General features: G+C 44.4%; 3 protein-coding genes across 6 annotated transcripts; 1 reads left to right on the plus strand and 2 right to left on the minus strand.

The window, feature by feature from the left end:
• Positions 1-847: 847 nt before the first annotated feature.
• Positions 848-8,096, minus strand: ctdnep1a (CTD nuclear envelope phosphatase 1a). Its single transcript, XM_068307922.1, has 8 exons — positions 6,892-8,096; positions 4,018-4,084; positions 2,565-2,683; positions 2,399-2,470; positions 2,102-2,218; positions 1,860-1,971; positions 1,087-1,171; positions 848-985 (listed from the first exon to the last, which is right to left on the minus strand). The coding sequence occupies exons 1-8, from the start codon at positions 6,994-6,996 to the stop codon at positions 925-927; spliced, it is 738 nt and encodes a 245-aa protein (XP_068164023.1). The 5' UTR covers positions 6,997-8,096; the 3' UTR covers positions 848-924.
• A 945-nt stretch (positions 8,097-9,041) lies between these two features.
• On the minus strand, positions 9,042-11,385 carry elp5 (elongator acetyltransferase complex subunit 5). Of its 4 annotated transcripts, none has more exons than XM_068308571.1 (8): positions 11,081-11,383; positions 10,918-10,978; positions 10,754-10,843; positions 10,068-10,279; positions 9,789-9,964; positions 9,621-9,716; positions 9,426-9,526; positions 9,042-9,312 (listed from the first exon to the last, which is right to left on the minus strand). In XM_068308571.1, the coding sequence occupies exons 1-8, from the start codon at positions 11,133-11,135 to the stop codon at positions 9,204-9,206; spliced, it is 900 nt and encodes a 299-aa protein (XP_068164672.1). In that variant the 5' UTR covers positions 11,136-11,383; the 3' UTR covers positions 9,042-9,203. The 4 variants fall into 4 exon arrangements, with proteins under 4 accessions (XP_068164672.1, XP_068164673.1, XP_068164670.1 ...); XM_068308572.1 differs by having other exon boundaries at positions 10,754-10,834; positions 11,081-11,381; XM_068308569.1 differs by having other exon boundaries at positions 9,621-9,964; positions 11,081-11,385.
• Positions 11,386-11,511: 126 nt separating this feature from the next.
• On the plus strand, positions 11,512-15,775 carry phf23b (PHD finger protein 23b). Its single transcript, XM_068308573.1, has 5 exons — positions 11,512-12,068; positions 13,224-13,255; positions 13,358-13,450; positions 13,550-14,159; positions 14,275-15,775. Exons 1-5 carry the CDS (start codon positions 12,041-12,043, stop codon positions 14,466-14,468), a joined length of 957 nt encoding a protein of 318 aa, XP_068164674.1. The 5' UTR covers positions 11,512-12,040; the 3' UTR covers positions 14,469-15,775.
• The last annotated feature ends 1,585 nt before the right edge of the window (positions 15,776-17,360 follow it).

Here is a 17,360-nt window from a genome sequence, read left to right on the forward strand (position 1 = left end):
TTGGATGAATCAGGATGGCATCAAATGGGGGGACTGAAATGTGATGAAGTCGTATTATCCTATAATAGTGAAACAATCAGATATGTAACGGCGGCGCAGATGTCCACATAGCCATACAAGCGCTCTTTTTTTCTTACAACTTTTCTGGGTCCTCATGAGGAACGATGGGAAGGGAGCTGCTGGGGGGCTGGAAAGGAAACCAAAGAGGCTGCTGGGCTGTTTGTGCTGGAGAAAAAAAACCTGTGGTGGTTCGTCGTGAGCAAAAACCCACCGATCACATCGTTTAAGTTGATCCACTCTGCAAGAGGAGAAAAAATACGGCTGGACTTTCCACAAAAAAAATTATCGTTTGGGTGTGAAGCCGATCTAAAAAGGGGCGGGTCCCTGTTTTGTTAAGACGGTAAACTAATGAGTCGTCTGCGTAAGTGCAACGTTGGTGGCGGTGAAGGAGGAGGACAAATTAATGCAGAGTTGTCTTTGTTGCTATGGTGATCCCGCTTCCCCTCCCCTCCTCCTGTTTGTCAAAAAAGTTTAAAAAGGGACTAAAGAACTCAGCAAGCAGACTCCGACCCCGGTACACGAGTTCACCTTCATACGCACACGGTCAGTATCGGGAGCGATAAGGCAGAGAAGCTCCGTTTTGTTTTGGGGGAGAGAAAAATACAGATAATCAAAAAATAAAATTAAGAGAAAAAAAAGCCCGGGTGGCTACCCCTCCCTCCTCAGTAGTTCCGGGGGCTCTGGTGATCCCATACTGTTCATCCCATGTGAGGCGCTCACCCCAACCCTCGTCTCCCCAGGACTCGTGCCAGAGGCACGGAGAGGGCCGGTGGGTCGTCTGAGCGGGAACGGAGGTCAGGATGGAAGCTAGCGGAGAGGAAGAGGCCTGGCCGAACAAGACCCGCCTCCTCCCAGTTCAGCCAATCACCAGGGACGGTGCTGGTGGAGATTCCGACTGAGGACGGAGCGGACGTCAGCAGTGAACCTGAGTGAAAGAGACGCACTTGAAAGAACACGACAACATAGACTGTCCAGGCCTTGAAGGGGCAGATTGATGAAAGACAAGCGTTACTCTCCTCTCTTTACCTTAGTGCATCCAGCATAGGCAGCAAGTTAAGAAGTGCTGTGTCACTAGGGTCGCTGAACCAGGACTTGATTGGTATTGCATTGTCTGGAGGGCAGAAACAGACACGGGTGTGATTTTATGCTTTGTTTGGTCATTAGAGGAGCAAATTTAATGTGGTAAATGTACTACTAAACAAGAGAAGCCCGTGTTGAAAATAAGCTCGACACTTAGTGGTATGTAGAGAATAAGGTGTTATTTGAGCTGTTTAAATTAAGTGTGAAACACCGACACCAAATTCATCCTAGAAGACTGACAGGATGCAAAAACTGACCTTAAACATGTTGCATCCTTTGATTTTATAAATAAACTATAATTAATGTCTTCATAAATTAAATTAAATAAAAAGATGAGATACTTAATCATTGAATAAAAATGTATTTTGTCAATATCGTACATCCCTAAAAATTTACATGAGATTTTTATTGTTTAAAAAACGCAAAAATTATACATTTCAAGATAACCAGATCTGTTCGAATGAGGTGGAGGTGAACGTGTGTGTGTGTGTGTGTGTGTTGGCAGACAAGAAAAAAAAAAGCTCAGGTGAAACTCGTAATGTTAACAAGGCCTTGCTCTTCAATCAGAAACTCATTGACTTCAATGTTAGACGTGTCTGAACGTGATGAAGAACATTTCCTTGGGTTCTAAATGTTGTAATGTTCCAGAATATTCCTGACACGAGTGTGAAATAGTGAGCGGGGCTAACACGCAGCGCTCTGTGGCTTCTGGGTCTTACCTGGATGGCTACGATAAGCACCAGGTGAGTTGTCCAGGATGACAATACTGGACAGGTCATCGTGTACTACAGACAGGTCTTTAATATAACTACCTAGATCCAATGTACAATGCTGGCAAAACAAAGAAACAAACAAAAAAAGGGGGTCACCAACACCACACAGGAGGAGAGAGTGAAAAGAGGTCAAAGGGCGAAGGAGCATTAGCTTGAATTAGCGCTGGGGTGCTAGCTGGACGCGCTACCTGTCTGTAGTATCTGCGTTTCAGGATGTTCCTGTTATTGTCCAGCTTGTCGGCCACGGCCGAGCCGTAGATCTCCATACTAGCTGTGAAAACCACCAGTTCATACCACTGGCTCACCTGTGCAAACACACACACACACACAGCACACAGCAGAAGCACAGTTACTGTACAGGTAAGTCACAATTCAAAGCAAATATGTGTTTTTCACATCACAATGGTGGCTGATGGGAACGCTGACAGACGAGAGCCGACTGTTAATCCAACGCACACCAGAAGACGGATCACACCGGCACTCACCACCTCTAAAAAGAAGTCCACATGTGGCCTTTTATGAACGAAGAATCTGACTGGGTGCTTGTCTATAACGACCTGCGTGAGGCGGACAGAAGGAGAGCCTCGGTCATGTGCTGCTCAGATTCATCTACGCGTGATGGAACGTGTGAAGGCGTGTCTGAGCGCTCACTTTGAGGATGAAGTCTGGCGGCGTGCCCGGTCTCACTGTGGGTCGGAGGACCCCGTCGTGGTGAGAGTGGATCAGCGTCTCGTCCAGGTCCAGAACCAGAATCTTCCTCTTTACTGCATCTGGAGTTCATCACAAAATACAGACACTGATCAGCTCTATTCACACACACACACACACACACACACACACACACACACACACACACACACACACACACACACACACACACACAGAGGTCTAATGATCCTGGGGTTATGATTGCTGCAATCTTTTTGTAAGCGCTGGTTTCTGAGGCAAACACCACCGCGCTGAGGAAGTCTTCTCACTCTGGCCACAGAAACACAACGGCAGCGATCAGCGTAGTACAGGAAGTCACCTCGTGAACACAGAATCATGAATTTGATAGAATTCAGTGATTTTAATTCATTACTAGCAGCAGGAAGAGGAGCTGTTATCAGTTAAATGTAAAGGAATCGTTCATTTTCCGGGACTGAACCTCCGGCTGAGGTCACCGTAGTGACACAGAATCCAGTCAGGAGGAACTGAAACACGATCTGTCCCCCGAGTCAGGACTGAGCTTCTGAATGAGTTCTGACGGGCGCCGGCGTTCCCGCCGCCATCAGCGCCGTCCGCAGCGTTTAGCCTTTCCTCTGGTCTCATCACAGATGAATCCATTTGCTTTAATGACAGTTATTTATCACATCGATGAACCTGACTGTAACTTCCTGTCCTGATGCCATCTGAGGGAAATTCAGACTCAACAAAACGATGTCACATTCTTACTACTTCTTTGGATTTCATACTTAATGATGCAATAACATGATGAAGTCAAAATCTAGAACCAAATTTAATGTTAGGATATCAACAAATCACACACCTGCAGATGAACTGGTGGTAGGGTGTGTTTACCGACACACACACACACACACACACACACACACACACACACACACACACACACACACACACACACACACACACACACACACACACACACACACACACACACACACACACACACACACACACACACACACACACACACACACAAAGGAAAGCACAACCTAACTGTGCTTAGCATCAGGGCGTCTGCTCCACTTTATTGGATAAATAGAATAATAACCCAGAAATACTGTGTGGAAACACCTGAGAAGAAGGACAAGCTGTGTGTGTGTGTGTGTGTGTGTGTGTGTGTGTGTGTGTGTGTGTGTGTGTGTGTTGTTAGCACTTCCATTTGCAGCACAACCCCTTCTTCCTTGAAGGACTGGTTTTGACTTGAATTTAAACAACAGATCCTTTGCGCTGCGTTATTCTCTCTATGATAATGAGAGATTTCTGCTTATAATGAGAACAGAACCTAGAAAACGTTTCCCAGATGTCAACACACACCTGCCTGTGTTACACAACACAAATTAGACAGCGAGGCCGCATTAGGAAACAATCATCTACTCACTCAGTCTGTTTCTGGAGATGGGTGAAAGAGGCAGAGTGTCGTATCGGACTGTCTGATACTGGATTATCTGTGGATGAAAGGGATAATCATTAACCGATCAGCACATTGTTAAAACCAATCGTGCTCAAAGCGCTCAGCTGTGACGGCTTATAGCTGCCGACAGGTTTCAAATGAAACGCTTTGTGTTTTACCCTAAGAAAACACAAAGCGTTTCATTTCTTGCTGAGTGTATATTGGTGGATTCACACAGAACAGTAGTGCTTCTGACGTCCTCCAGGGCATTAAAAGCTTGATTTTCAGCATCTATTTTGAATAAAAACACGACAGTCAAAATGTTTGAAGCTCGCGTTCACTGATGAGTTTTGAAAATTCAAACACTAGTTTTACAACTTAATAAAATGAGGATTTCCCAACCCCCCCTGCCTTCAGTGGGAAGATATTGGAGAACAGAGAGGATGTCAGGCTGGGACGTCAGACGCGTGCGTCCCATGGCGGCTCCTCTGACTTCCTTCCGTCTGGGCGACCACAGAGAGGCTGTTTCTGAACGCTCCTGCCCCGGGGGCTCTGCACTTCTCTTCACGGGGCTATTTTTATCCCCACAGCTGTCGGTGGGTGTCAGCGGAGCAGGAGGCACCCGCAGAAAAGGGGACTTGGAGGGTGACTTTGGATTGCGCATGGGCGACCGGGCACCCTGGTCCCGGTGGGGCCTTCCACCTTGGGGCCTCCTGCTGCTGCCTGGCTCAATCTGTGCTGGGGAAGCCCACCGGTGGGAGCAGCCGCCCCCCCGGGGGGAGCCTGAACACCGCCGACGGTGTCCATCTGGACCCGGTCCCGCCAACGCGGAGCCCTCTACCTCTAAAGCTGACATTTCTGTAACTGCTGCTCTTTGGTGATAAATACATCCTGAAAATCCAGTATTTGATTGTCAATTATTATATTAATGAATCGCTTGGATTTGAAGGCAAAGTCAACATACAGAGAGATTTTTTTTGGCAAGATTTATCAATCTTCTTGCAGAAGAGCTCATATTCATCTCCACGGTGACGGAGGAAAGCTGAACTTCCACACGGCACCGTGAATAAACGATCCTCCCGTCATCTGTTGACATGGAGAGCAGCAAACGGGATCACAGCCTGCTCATAATGTTCATAATCCAATAAAGTTTTACAAGAACGATTGTGAATCAGTCACTCTTTTGCATTCTGGCCTCCTGGTATGTGAACACATTCCAAACACAACCTCCAAAACACAGACAACAGAAGTTGTAAAGGGAAGCTATTGGATTGGAGAAGGGGGTTATTGAAACAGTCTGGGGCAATAATCAATAACTCTGTTTGATAGAGATCAAAACAGTCCTGTTCTGACATGTTCTATGAGCAGCAGCAGGATCAGGAAACTTTTCCAGTAAACAAGAGCTGAACTACTAGTTAATGAGAACAACAAGAGGGAGGTAGAGGGAACAGAGCGCTCAGTGTGTCGACTAATCCGTCTGCCTTCAGCCACAACACGGGCCGGACCCTCGCTCTCAGGGCCTGTTGACAGCAGGAAAGTGTTTCTGCCTCACAATAAACTTCTGACGGACCTCCAACAGCAAGACGATTACGACACGGGGCAATCCTCCAGCCTGTTGGCTGAATGCGAGACACAGTCAAAGTCCACTCATATTACACCATGTATGCACGTCTATTAACTACCTGACAACACCTACGTGTGGCCGACTTCCAAGCAGGTGGCTTCTGTCACGCTGCACGCCATGTTTATGGTGGAGGCACGTCTAAAGAACTGAAGGTGACCTGTAGGATTGTGTTGGCTGGAACTCAAATATAACTATTATTAATAATGGATATTCTTTCCATTGTACTGGAATGACCATCTGGATAAAATCAGATATTTTAATTAAATACTGAAGCAGCCATTCAATCCACTGAGTTTAGATTGCATTAATCAATTGATTAATAAGTGAAGTCATTTAGTAAATGTCACATGTTTGATTTTACATTCAGAAATGTGTGGATATGCTCGTGTTTACAGCTTAATTTTGTTAATCCCATAATATGTGGTCTCACATTGGTTGATAAGACATTCTTTATTAGTCCCACAGTGGGGAAATTTTTTAAACCAAAGATTTCAAGAAGTCCCTCAGAGATCTTCAAATAAATGTTTTCCTCTTTCTTTTGTTCCTTAACTCCTAAATGACCCGTCATGCGTGTTGCGGTGCGTTCTTAAGCTTAGGGACGCCATACAGATCATTTTCACTACTGATTAGTCTAACAACTTATATTCACAATTATTTGTTTGCAAATAGTCAATAAATTAATAAACAACTCTCATCTGAACAATTTTCCCCCATAAAGTAATAAAGTAAATTTAATCTCTAGATTTCCCAGAATCCAGATTGACGCATTGATATCATTTAGTTTTGGTTTTGTCCAACCAACAGATCCAAACCAGTAGGTTTCCTGTCAGTATTGACAATAAACTGGAACCAACAACATGTTTGACGACTTGATAAATGACTGAAACGATTCATTAACAAAATGTTCCCAAAACATTTAATTTTCTTTCCGTCAACTAATCAATCCATCTCCAGTCCATCGATCAATGACATTGATTGGCTTTTGGATGAACCTGGCTACCTTTAACAGAGAAAATTAATCGATCATCATTTATCAGAGGTGTGTTTTTGATTAGGTAAATCTATCATGATGGATCACAAGGCAGACACACACCAGGTGAGAGCAGATCTGACAGCCAGCAGAGCAACAATGAAGGTGTGTGTGTGTGTGTGTGAGTTCTAATTATTATTTACACACTTTGCTGCTATGGTAACCGTTGTGCCAGGGTTAACGGAAACCTCTCCAACCCGGTTCTTACCGTTCGCAGGTGCTTCCTGAGGATGTACATGATGAAGCCCCATATTCTCGACGTCACGCCGAGAAACGTGCGGATGCCGAGCAAACACTGGCGGGTCTTCAGCATGTCGATCAGCACGCAGAGAGCCCGCAACGAGCAGACTTTAAGGAAGCTTTCGCCCCGAGTTGTTGGGGGATGACTCCAGAGAGTCTCCGGCTGCTGACAGGAAACGTCAGCCTTTAGCCACAGCCGCCAAACGAGCGACTTGAACCGCGGACAGGCCGAACAAACGTGTGAGTACCCCGCTCTGCACACTTGTGGCACGACTAGCAGGTGCTAGTGCTACTAACGAGCATTTTCAGTGTAATCACAGAGACGAACGTGGATAAAAGCGATGCTGCCCACGACGGCTGCCGCCCGGCGGAGCTCAGCACGCAGCCCGCTGACGAGCTAGCTGGGGCTAGCTGGAGCTAGCTGAGCACCGACTGCCGCTAGCTGCTGGCCACAAAGCTACCGCTAGCGCGACGGGCTGACCACCTTGAAGCCCGGACAAAAATACCCCCAACAGGCGGTGGGGCGGCTGCTGGTCAGCTACCGGGTCACCCCCACGACTCTCAGCGCCGTCCGGAGGGGGACAGCTTCACAAAAGTTCCACAAAGTCCGACCGGCCCGGTTAGAATCGGTTTGTAGTCCAGTGGAAATCCGGAATGAAACTGCGAGCCGCCATCACCGTGCTGCCGTCACTTCCGGTAGGAGTCCGGGGTCGCGCGCAGCACGTCCACGTGGAAGGAAAATAAACAGACGTGAACGAGCGTGGGCCTGAGTCTCATTAGGGTAAAGGCGACCTGCCATTATTCAGCTATTTTATTTATTCTTTCATTTATTCATTCATTTATTCATTCATTCAGTTTGTTTTTATTTGCCACTTTGTTGTTTGGTCACCAGGATTGTGAAAAAACTACTTGGCGTTTTAATTATCCCTTATTGTTAATATGTACATCATATGTTACATATGTTAATATATATGTATGTACAGTATTATCTATGTATGAACCCCTCTCCCCTCTATTGCCGCTATTACGTGAATTTCTCCACTGTGGACTAATAAGGGTCTATCTAATGTATTCTAAACTTGGTTAAATCATTAGTCTTGGAAAAAATAAAACAAGAGCACATCCAGGAATTTCAATATCCTTTAACAATGTATAAGAGGAAGTTTTTAACATGATTTTTCAGGGGTCTAATTAGGAAATCTGGTGTATTTATGGGTCCAGTATCAATGAGTGTGCAGTTTGGTGCTGTTCCAAGTAAAAATAAAAAATCTACAAAACTAAAATGGTTGTTATTATATTCTACCACTGATCTTAAGTAAACTATTTGTTAGTTTTTAGGGTACATTTTTGTGAACTAATTAACAACGTCCTGTGACTTTGCTGGTCCCAATCATAAAAGGTTTAACAGCATTAATAGCGGGCAATATTTGTGTTGATTTTGATCATGTTAAAAACATTACACACATAAATGAAAACCAGTTTAGGGTATTTTCTTTCTGAGCAAGTTATAGTGAATTCACAAAATATTTGGAAATGTTTGCCTATTCTTTTCCCTCTCAAAGTGTTTCAGTTGTATTAAAGTTTTTAGGGGTTCAGGTAAATTTAATGTATATTTTCAAGAAAACATGAACCACAGTAACAAATGACTGTTATCAGTCAGATGACTGTGACTCACTTTAAACCAGTTAACCATGATATGCAGACTATTTTTTTACAAAATTAAATGTGATATAAGTCAACAAGCGGCATGGTGGCGCAGTGGTTAGCGCTGCTGCCTCACAACACGGCGGACCCGGGTTCGAGTCCCGCTCTGTGCGGAGTTCGCATGCTCTCCCCGTGTCTGCGTGGGTTCTCTCCGGGTTCTCCGGCTTCCTCCCACCTCCAAAAGCATGCGCTTCAGGTTGATTGGCCGGTCCCAAATTGACCATAGGAGTGTGTGTATGTGAATGGTTGTTTGTTTGTTTCTATGTGGCTCCGCGGTACACTGGCGTCGTGCCCGGAGTGTCCCCCGCCTCACGCCCTGAGACTGCCAGGATAGGCACTGGCTACCCCGCAACCTGCGTTAGCGGATTAAGCGGGTTGGAAAATGAATGAATAAATGATAAGTCAACAAACATCTCAGTAAAAAATCATTTAATAGACATAATACAGTTTTTACAGGAATACGGTGTATTATTTTGCACTGTATGTTCAGAGTTCCAAGAGAGCTTTGGAATCTTGAATGAATGTAAGTAGGAGAAAGAAACTTTGAGTACTTAAGTGGGCTCAATTTCACTACCCCTAGACATCAAGATCATCATCAGGATCCTCATCATCAAAGTCATCATTGGCATCAGGCTCATAGAGAATTTTTCCTGAACCTGGGACCGAATGGAGTAAAGCTGTTTTCCTGGAAAGAAAAGGGGACCGTGTGTTAGCGTGTAAAATAAAAACACATGAACAACATAAAGGGAATACAAATACAAATAATAACAAGCAAAGAAATGTAAAAAAGTTTCTCACTTCTCTTTACTGAAGACAAAAGGAAGTGAAAGTTTCTCCTTGGCTTCGCGCTCCGCGCCGGATAGTCGAAGGTTAAAGGTCAGCTTGGCTGTTGGATCCATCTATTTTAACACAAAGTTGACATTTTCAGTGCCACCGTATCAAAGCGAGGCATTTTGTTCATGTTGTGTTGATGCATGAAGTGTTCTACTGCACCTCCTGCTCCGCTGGCTCAGTCGGCCTCAGTCCGGGTGGGCTAGGCCTACTCTGTGTTATGACTGTCAAATCATCTCTAATGCTGAAAATCTCTTCCTGAGGATACAAAAAATATACTTTTTTTACAGCACTGAAAAACAAAATAATAGAAAGGGAATCACTGCTTACATCTTGCACGACTTTCCCCGATTTTGAGCGCTTTGTCATTTTTGCCACGGCTTCGTCTCCCTTCATCCCAGGTGCTACAGTGATGACAGACGTGGCCAAGTGGCATACGCTTCCCACAGTTCCTCTCTGATGCATATCCGCATGGAGGAGACCGATGACAGCTCTCACAGTTCCCCCTAATTAAGACACAAGAAATGACGAGACTGCCTCAAAGTTCAGCTGCACTCAAAAATAAATCTGTCAAGATGAAACAAAGACATTAAGAAGATAATATGTCACCTTTTCTAAGTTGGTCAAGAGTCCGACAGACAATCGAAGGGCTGTGGTGTCGCAAAATCCACGACAGAGAGTCGATCACTAAGGCGGCGGGTTTGGGGTGGGAGGTTTGCTCGACCAGATGTCTAAGTGCTTCCAAAGAGAACTGCTGAACAGTGAATGTTTTCTCATCATTCCAGCCAAGCGGGTCTGTGTGGGCATTGTGAAATCGTAGCCTGAGTGACAAAAGAAGATGGTTAATGGACAGTTTAAAATCCCCGCCAAATAAAAAAAATGTATAATGTTGAAACATTAACAGAAAAATACAGTAATAGCAATACGTTTGCTCATTCAATACCAAAAGCAGCACCTGCTTCCTGTCTGATAATAGTTAAATTAAGTATTAAGATTTTTGCATTTTAAAGTGTTATAATCTGTGGTTTATGTACCTGACATAAAGAAAAAGTAGCTGTAATCAAAAACAACGGATGATTTCATATCTCATGGCTCCAAAAATATGTTGTGTTCAAATTTCAGGAGCAGATATTTAATTTCCTCTCTGAACACTTGCAGGAAGGTTTAAATCATCCAATACTGGGCATCACTATATGGAACCAGAGATTTCTAAATGACAAAGCACTTGTTCTACTGACCAGTATATATAAGAAGATTTTAATCAAGTCTATTTATTTTCAGTATTCTAAGCTTACCTCTGAATTTGTGATCCTTTCAGTCCATCTTTCATCTCGTCTTCACTGACCTCAAAGCCGAGGACGTGGACAGCTTCATCCCTGGATTGACTGTTTTTATCAGTGTTCATTTGAAGCAATTACAACACAATAACATCCTTATCTGACTCATTTGTTAAAAATACCTGTGCAGTGCATAACTGATGAAACTCTTCAGGAGGTCTCGACCACAACAACTGGCAGAATCTACCGATGCAAATATAGATTAGATGAATTCACAGCAAACTATTGATCCCGGTCAAATTTGACTCACATTTCTGACTAAATAACATCTTTTAAAACTCCTACCTTGTATTATGAGAAACACTCCACCATCAGTGCTTTGCAGCAAGTCTGTCAACATGATACTACGATAAATTACGACTCGAAAGCTTTAGCTTTCACTTGATTAACACACCTCTGACCACCTGGTTCAGCGCTAATATCACGATCAAACATCCGCGAGTTCAGAAATTCAACAACAGGAACAGTAAATCTAGTAAATTAAACACACTGAAGCAGTTAAAGGCATTAAAACGTTTCCAACCCGCATGTTTAGCTATGTAGCATGTATCAAAACGTCATATCCCAGAGTTCCCCTCACTTTATGGTCAATCATGTTAGGGAAATGTAGTTCAGCATCATTCATGACTCGCTGTTAGTGGGGTAACGACTACAAAAAATAGACTACATTACCCAGCAGACCCAAGCGGCACCATTGCGCTGGCAGGCTGAAGAGGTTTCTGCCGCGCACGGAGACGACCGTGCGGAATCCAGTCAGAAGCCTTGTCGTTTTGTGTGCGTTCAGCGGAGGAACGGAAAAAAAACTTCGGACAAGTTTCCATTATGAACTTCTGCACCAGTGACCGCGGTTTTCTAAAGATTTTCTTCCGGATGCCATACTTCAATATTAATGTTGTGATGAAGAAAAGGGAGCTGTGACTGCAGGACGGGGTGCGATAAAGGAATTTGTGTTTTGACCGTCTTATAACATTCGCCTATCTACAGTTTTTGAGGTGGCTTTCTTCTGTCACGTTAACCGTCGCTACGAACCTCCAGCGAGGGAAAATTACGTTGTTGATCAACACATAAGTGTTTTTTTCGTTAAATATCTAGTTTGTTCTCCGCGCCCTTGGCTTGCCACTGTTGAAGTTGCCCGGCGGTAAGTTGCAGCCACGCCGGGGGAAGGCGCAGCGCGACGGCCGCTACTCCGGCTAGCTCGCCTGCTGCTTCTGTTTCTTGGATCGAGGCCTCGTCGGACAGGCGACAATGCTTGACATAATGTCTGAGCACCAAGGTACGTAGTGTTATGGATGCATTAAATAGACAATCATGGCTTTATTTTAATGCTACCTGTTGTAATAAGTCTACTGTTTCACGGATCTCTGCTAGCTAACTTCGGGCACGTCTAAAGCTAACGTTAACGGTGCGTTTGATTGCGTATGTCATGTTCTTAGCGGGTTCTGTATTGACAAATGTAAGATTTGTCTTCAATTAAATTTGGATGCTGTTGGGGTGAATTCATTTAGTCGTTTTTACCGCGCCGTGAGCTAATATTGGCGTTAACGTTACCGTGATGAGGAGCCAAGGCGCCGATCTATCAACGTTCCCGGCTAATGGACAGCTAGCGCTACCCTCCCACCTCACTGGAAGCATTTGATAACTTTCAGCTCTACTCGCTTGTCACCCATGAATAACACCACTTTTAGCCACAACTCAACCCTTTTTGGTCACAACTCCGTGGAGAAAACATTTGCGTTCCACCTGACCGAACCCCGAGCTACCAAAGCTAATTAGCATCTGACTTCGAGATTATGTGTAATGGCTATAATTAGCTATCTGGCCTACTGTTAGCATAAAATAACTCCCTTTTGCACAACAAATGAACACTTTTGTCGTGTTGAGTTTAAAGTTAGTGTTTTAAATTTATGCGATATGTATGTTCCTATGATTTCCAAAACAAATTAATCGCTGTGAATTGCATAACGTATAGCGCTAGCTAGCTATAGCTGAGGGAAGCTAACTAGCATGTAGCATCCAGACAATAACGTTTATTTGTTTCAGCAGATTGGGGGTTGTTGGAGAGACTTTTGATGAAAAATCAGTAAAAGTATTAAATTTAGTGAAAATGTTGATGGCTGAATCTGAATCTCGGTACGTCATGATGTTCACCGGTGGAACGTGTTGGAATTCGACTCGCGTTAGCTTCCAATGAGTGACTCCCATTAGATTCCATGTAAACGGTTAGCAGCAAAAATCTGTCTTGTAATTCAACACAATCAACAGACAGGACATTAAAATAAAGAGTCCTCATCAGGTTGAGAGGAATTGAGCCGTGTTAGCAAGCTAATGCTAGTCCACATGTGATCACACCCAGGCAGCCTGGTAATTCTGTGAGAGCTGTCTGTGGAAACATGATAAGCGAATCTAATTGTTTTTCCTCCTCCACCAGATTCCCTGTTGACGTGCAAAACGGAAACTCTGGTAAGTTCTGTGCTTTGTTATTAAGTTAGTCGACTGGCCTCAGTTGTTTGAGCTTGTCTGGATTAGCTTCACTAGCTGACACAAAGGTTGTCCTTTCTTCAGCCCCCAGAGAGGAAAAAGAGGACGGTAGAAGACTTCAACAAGTTCTGCAGCTTCGTGTTGGCTTATGCTGGCTACATCCCCAGTCCAAAAGAGGTAATGTCAATGGGGATATGAGAAATGACTGTCGTTGCTTGAATAGCGCTTGAGTTGTCAAGAATCGTGATCATTTTTTGTTTTCTTTTGGTCTTGTAGGAAAGTTCGTGGTCCCCGACCTCGTCCAGCTCTTCACACAGTTCAGGGTTGTCAGCCGACGGCGGCGGCAGCAGTTCCATGGGCAACACCTGGGCAGACGGGAGCTCCGACATTCACACCATCCATACGTTTGTCCGCAAAGCTCGTGCAAACAAGGGCAAAAATATTCGTCGCATGCACTCTGATAGCGCTCTGCTGGACAAGATGCGCCTGAAGGACTCATTGTTTGAGAGCCAGGCCAGCTCCAAGGCGGAGCGCAAGAAGGACAAAAAACTGAAAAAGCTGTCGCTGGGTTCTGCCATGACGGCGGCAGATAGTGGAAGCAGCGAGGGCGAGAAGAGAGCTCGCATCAAACGCAGCAAAAACTCAAAACAGCCAAAAGCTAAGAAGCTGAAAAGTTCATCCGCTCAGAGCGAGACGGACTCAGAGGCACGGAATACACACGCAGAGGTACGACCTGTCCGAGAGGAGCTGGTGGGCCACGGGGGCTCCACCCCGAGCATGCAGACCCTGGGGAAGATGCAGCCGGATGAGTCCATGAGGGAAGCAGAGATGAGCTCCAGCGAGGGCGAGACCTGGATTGCAGACGAAGACATTATGGTGGAATCAGGTACGACGTGATTTATGTGGTTAGAATCCCACAAACCTGTTGATTTCTTGTTCAAATGTCACAGAACCTTTCACTAAACTGTTTTGTTGTCGCTCCACTTCTCTCTTTAACACAGGGGACGATTCTTGGGACTTGATCACCTGTTACTGCGGGAAGCCGTTCGCAGGAAGGCCCATGATCGAGTGCAACCAGTGCGGCATATGGGTGCACTTGTCGTGCGCAAAGATCAAGAAGTCCAACGTTCCGGACATCTTTTACTGCCACAAGTGCAGGGACGTGAGGCGGTCGGGACACAAAAAGGACACCTAGACGGGAACCAGACGAGGGACAAGGAGCATCCACCCTGTTTTCGCTGTCCTCACCTGTTTTCTTGGATGCCTGCAGCCAGAACAGCCTAAACGATCACCTGGACGACAACTGTATTGTCACTTTGTATGATTTTGTTTGACAATCACAAGCATTCATGTTTATCCCTCGTTGTTCATGTCGACTATGAAGAACTGGACAGAAGGAACCCTTGACAATGGAGAATCATTTATTTGTCCCTAATGAATTTCTTTATTAATTGGCTTTATTGTTTTAAACTGTGCTATTTTTATGCACATCCATTTTCACATTTAGTCCCTCGGTCACTTAAGGCGCACATCAACTTCTGAATTATTCCTTGGGTTGTTAACAATCAATGAAATTTTACTTTGTGTCTCCTGGACTTTTCAGTTGAATAACTTTTACGTCAGTGAACATTTTATACGTTAACAGATTTGTCTTGAGAGGGGAAATGTCACTCCTTTATTTGTGTAGGAACATCTTAAGGCGGGCAGCTCGTTTTATTTTTGATCCCTTATTGGCAGTTATTTTCGGTTGTCAGTGAAATATGAAATATTGATCTTGTCCTTTTTTTTTTTTAGAATAAGTTATCTTTGGCTTCAGTCTGTTCGCATTATCTGTTTTACATCTAGAACTGCATCTGAATGGCTCCATTTCAAATTCCACACAATTCCTTGGGCAGTGCACTTTTATGATACAAACCCAGATTTCACTTTAATGAATTGCGGGTGGTGTTCGGACTACGATGAGGTATGACTGAGTAAAACTACTTTCCCGATTGAGCGCTTAACGTTTCTCCCTGTCTGGCTTGTTAGTCATCGATAGTTAATAACAAGGAACGACTCTTCAGTTTCGATGTTTTTGTTTCATGTGTACTTTTTATTTTTTGTTGGTTTTTCCAGGTTCAACTCATCTGAATTGAGGTGATCCTGGAAAAGGAGTGGATTGGCAGTACTTTACAAAAACTAAGTGTCTGAGGCTCGTTTATGAATGGTTGTAAAAAATATATTTGTTTTCCTTTTTCATGTAATTGTTTATTTTTTTATTTCTTAGCTTTCTGGAAAGCAGGATTAACGATGCGCCGCATCAGGGAATGGATTGTGTCATCAAGAACAAAGTTGTAGTGTACAGGAATCAGGTGATGCCGTGTAGGTCGTGGCATTTGTTTTTGTTGTTTGGTTTTATCATGTGCTTTTTCTTTTGTTGGTGGGAGTTTCTTGGTAAGTCTCCAGTAGCAGTCGCGCACTCTACAGTTTCATTTCTATGTACATATGCTGGTCTCTGACAACTGTACATATGTGAAGTGGAGAGAGGATACCCAAGCAAAATCTATATTTTCTGCAGTCTGATATTGTTTTCATTAATTGTAGCTTGAGAAATAAAGTCTTTGGGAACATAAAGCTGTTGGTGTATTTATCTTTATTTTTACATGCAAGTTTTTTTTGTTGTTGTTTTTTTTACACAGCTGTCATGTCCGTCTTCTGCCACTAGTGGGCGTGTTTGTTCAGGTATCTCACCTGTCAACAGTGAATAAATATGAAATGAAGTATTTAGATGTGGATTGAAGCAGGAAATTATGAGCTGAAGTGTTGATGCTTCTCTTCATTTCTTGTATTATTCCTGGTGGATTTCAGGCTCATCCTGGAACACAAATACTCAAGTTTTTAAATCAATTCAAGTCCTGAGATGTTAATTCTAAGCATTTACACATCAAAATCCTAAAGACAAATTAATCTCATAGAAAGCTTGGTCCAGAGATTACGGTATTGTGAAATCTGACTATTCAAATGTGGGGTTGTTCAAGGGACTTACAGTGGGTTGATTTAACCTGGATGAATGAGAACCTACACAGACAACTAAATATAATGATATAAAAGTTGGCTAAAGTTCTCTCAGTACATCATCTGTTGGAACAACTTTTTCATCTATTTTTGTCAGAACTCACCTGTCTGTTCCGAAAGCTGGACAACTGAGAACTGCCGATGGAGTCCAGAGGGGGGACCTTCCTCCTGCAGACGCATCCATATTAAAACCTTGAGTTGATGCGCAGCGGCTGAACTACAGGAAATAAAACTCCATGATTTGTGTTTAATTCAGGCGACCTCACCTCTTCCCTTTGGCTTTACCCCGGTTCTGGTTCTGGTTCTGGCGGGGGACGGGGCTGGGCTCCGTTGGGGTGAGGAAGGTCTCTGGACCAGAGAGCTGGCTGGTCTCTCCCTCACTGAGGTCTGTCTGGAGCTCCTGCTCCGGCCCGCTGACCCTCTGAGGATGATGATGATCCCACACTGAAGCAGGCTTCACAGGGTTCACAAGGCGATGCAGAGTGTGTCCTCTGAGGCCTACCCTTCTGTTTCTGGATCTCCTCGGCATTGAAGCAGCAGATGAATCCTCCAGCAGCATGTAAACCACGAGCAAGGGAACCACACACCTGGAGCAGAACATCTGGAGGGGAACCAGAATCAGTCAGAGGAACAGAGGCCAACGGGTTTGAAGACGAATCACGGTTTACCTTGGGTCTTGTTCCGCCGTGTGTCGAGGGTTCAGGCTCTGAGGGTATTTGTAGACGTGCGTGCTGGGTGGGTTTATATCCCACTCGTGGCATTGAGGGCGGTTTAGACTACATCTTCAGCCTGCTGTCGCCGACAACGTGCCTTCACACATACAGACGAGCGTGTCGCCCCACGCCCTTTCCCTTTTCCCCTGGAGGGGGAGATCAGAATGAGATAAAGTCACCGTGGAGACGCTTGTTGACCAGCTGGCCTTGTTGTTCCAAGTTTGTTTCAGGCTGGTTTGAGTTGGTTTGTTGTTGGTGATTCATCGGCGTGACGATCCTAAATACTGTTAAACCAGAAAATCCAAATTTAGTCATCGTTC

Source organism: Antennarius striatus, chromosome 23 (assembly GCF_040054535.1).
Source record: "Antennarius striatus isolate MH-2024 chromosome 23, ASM4005453v1, whole genome shotgun sequence".
Taxonomy (NCBI): domain Eukaryota; kingdom Metazoa; phylum Chordata; class Actinopteri; order Lophiiformes; family Antennariidae; genus Antennarius; species Antennarius striatus.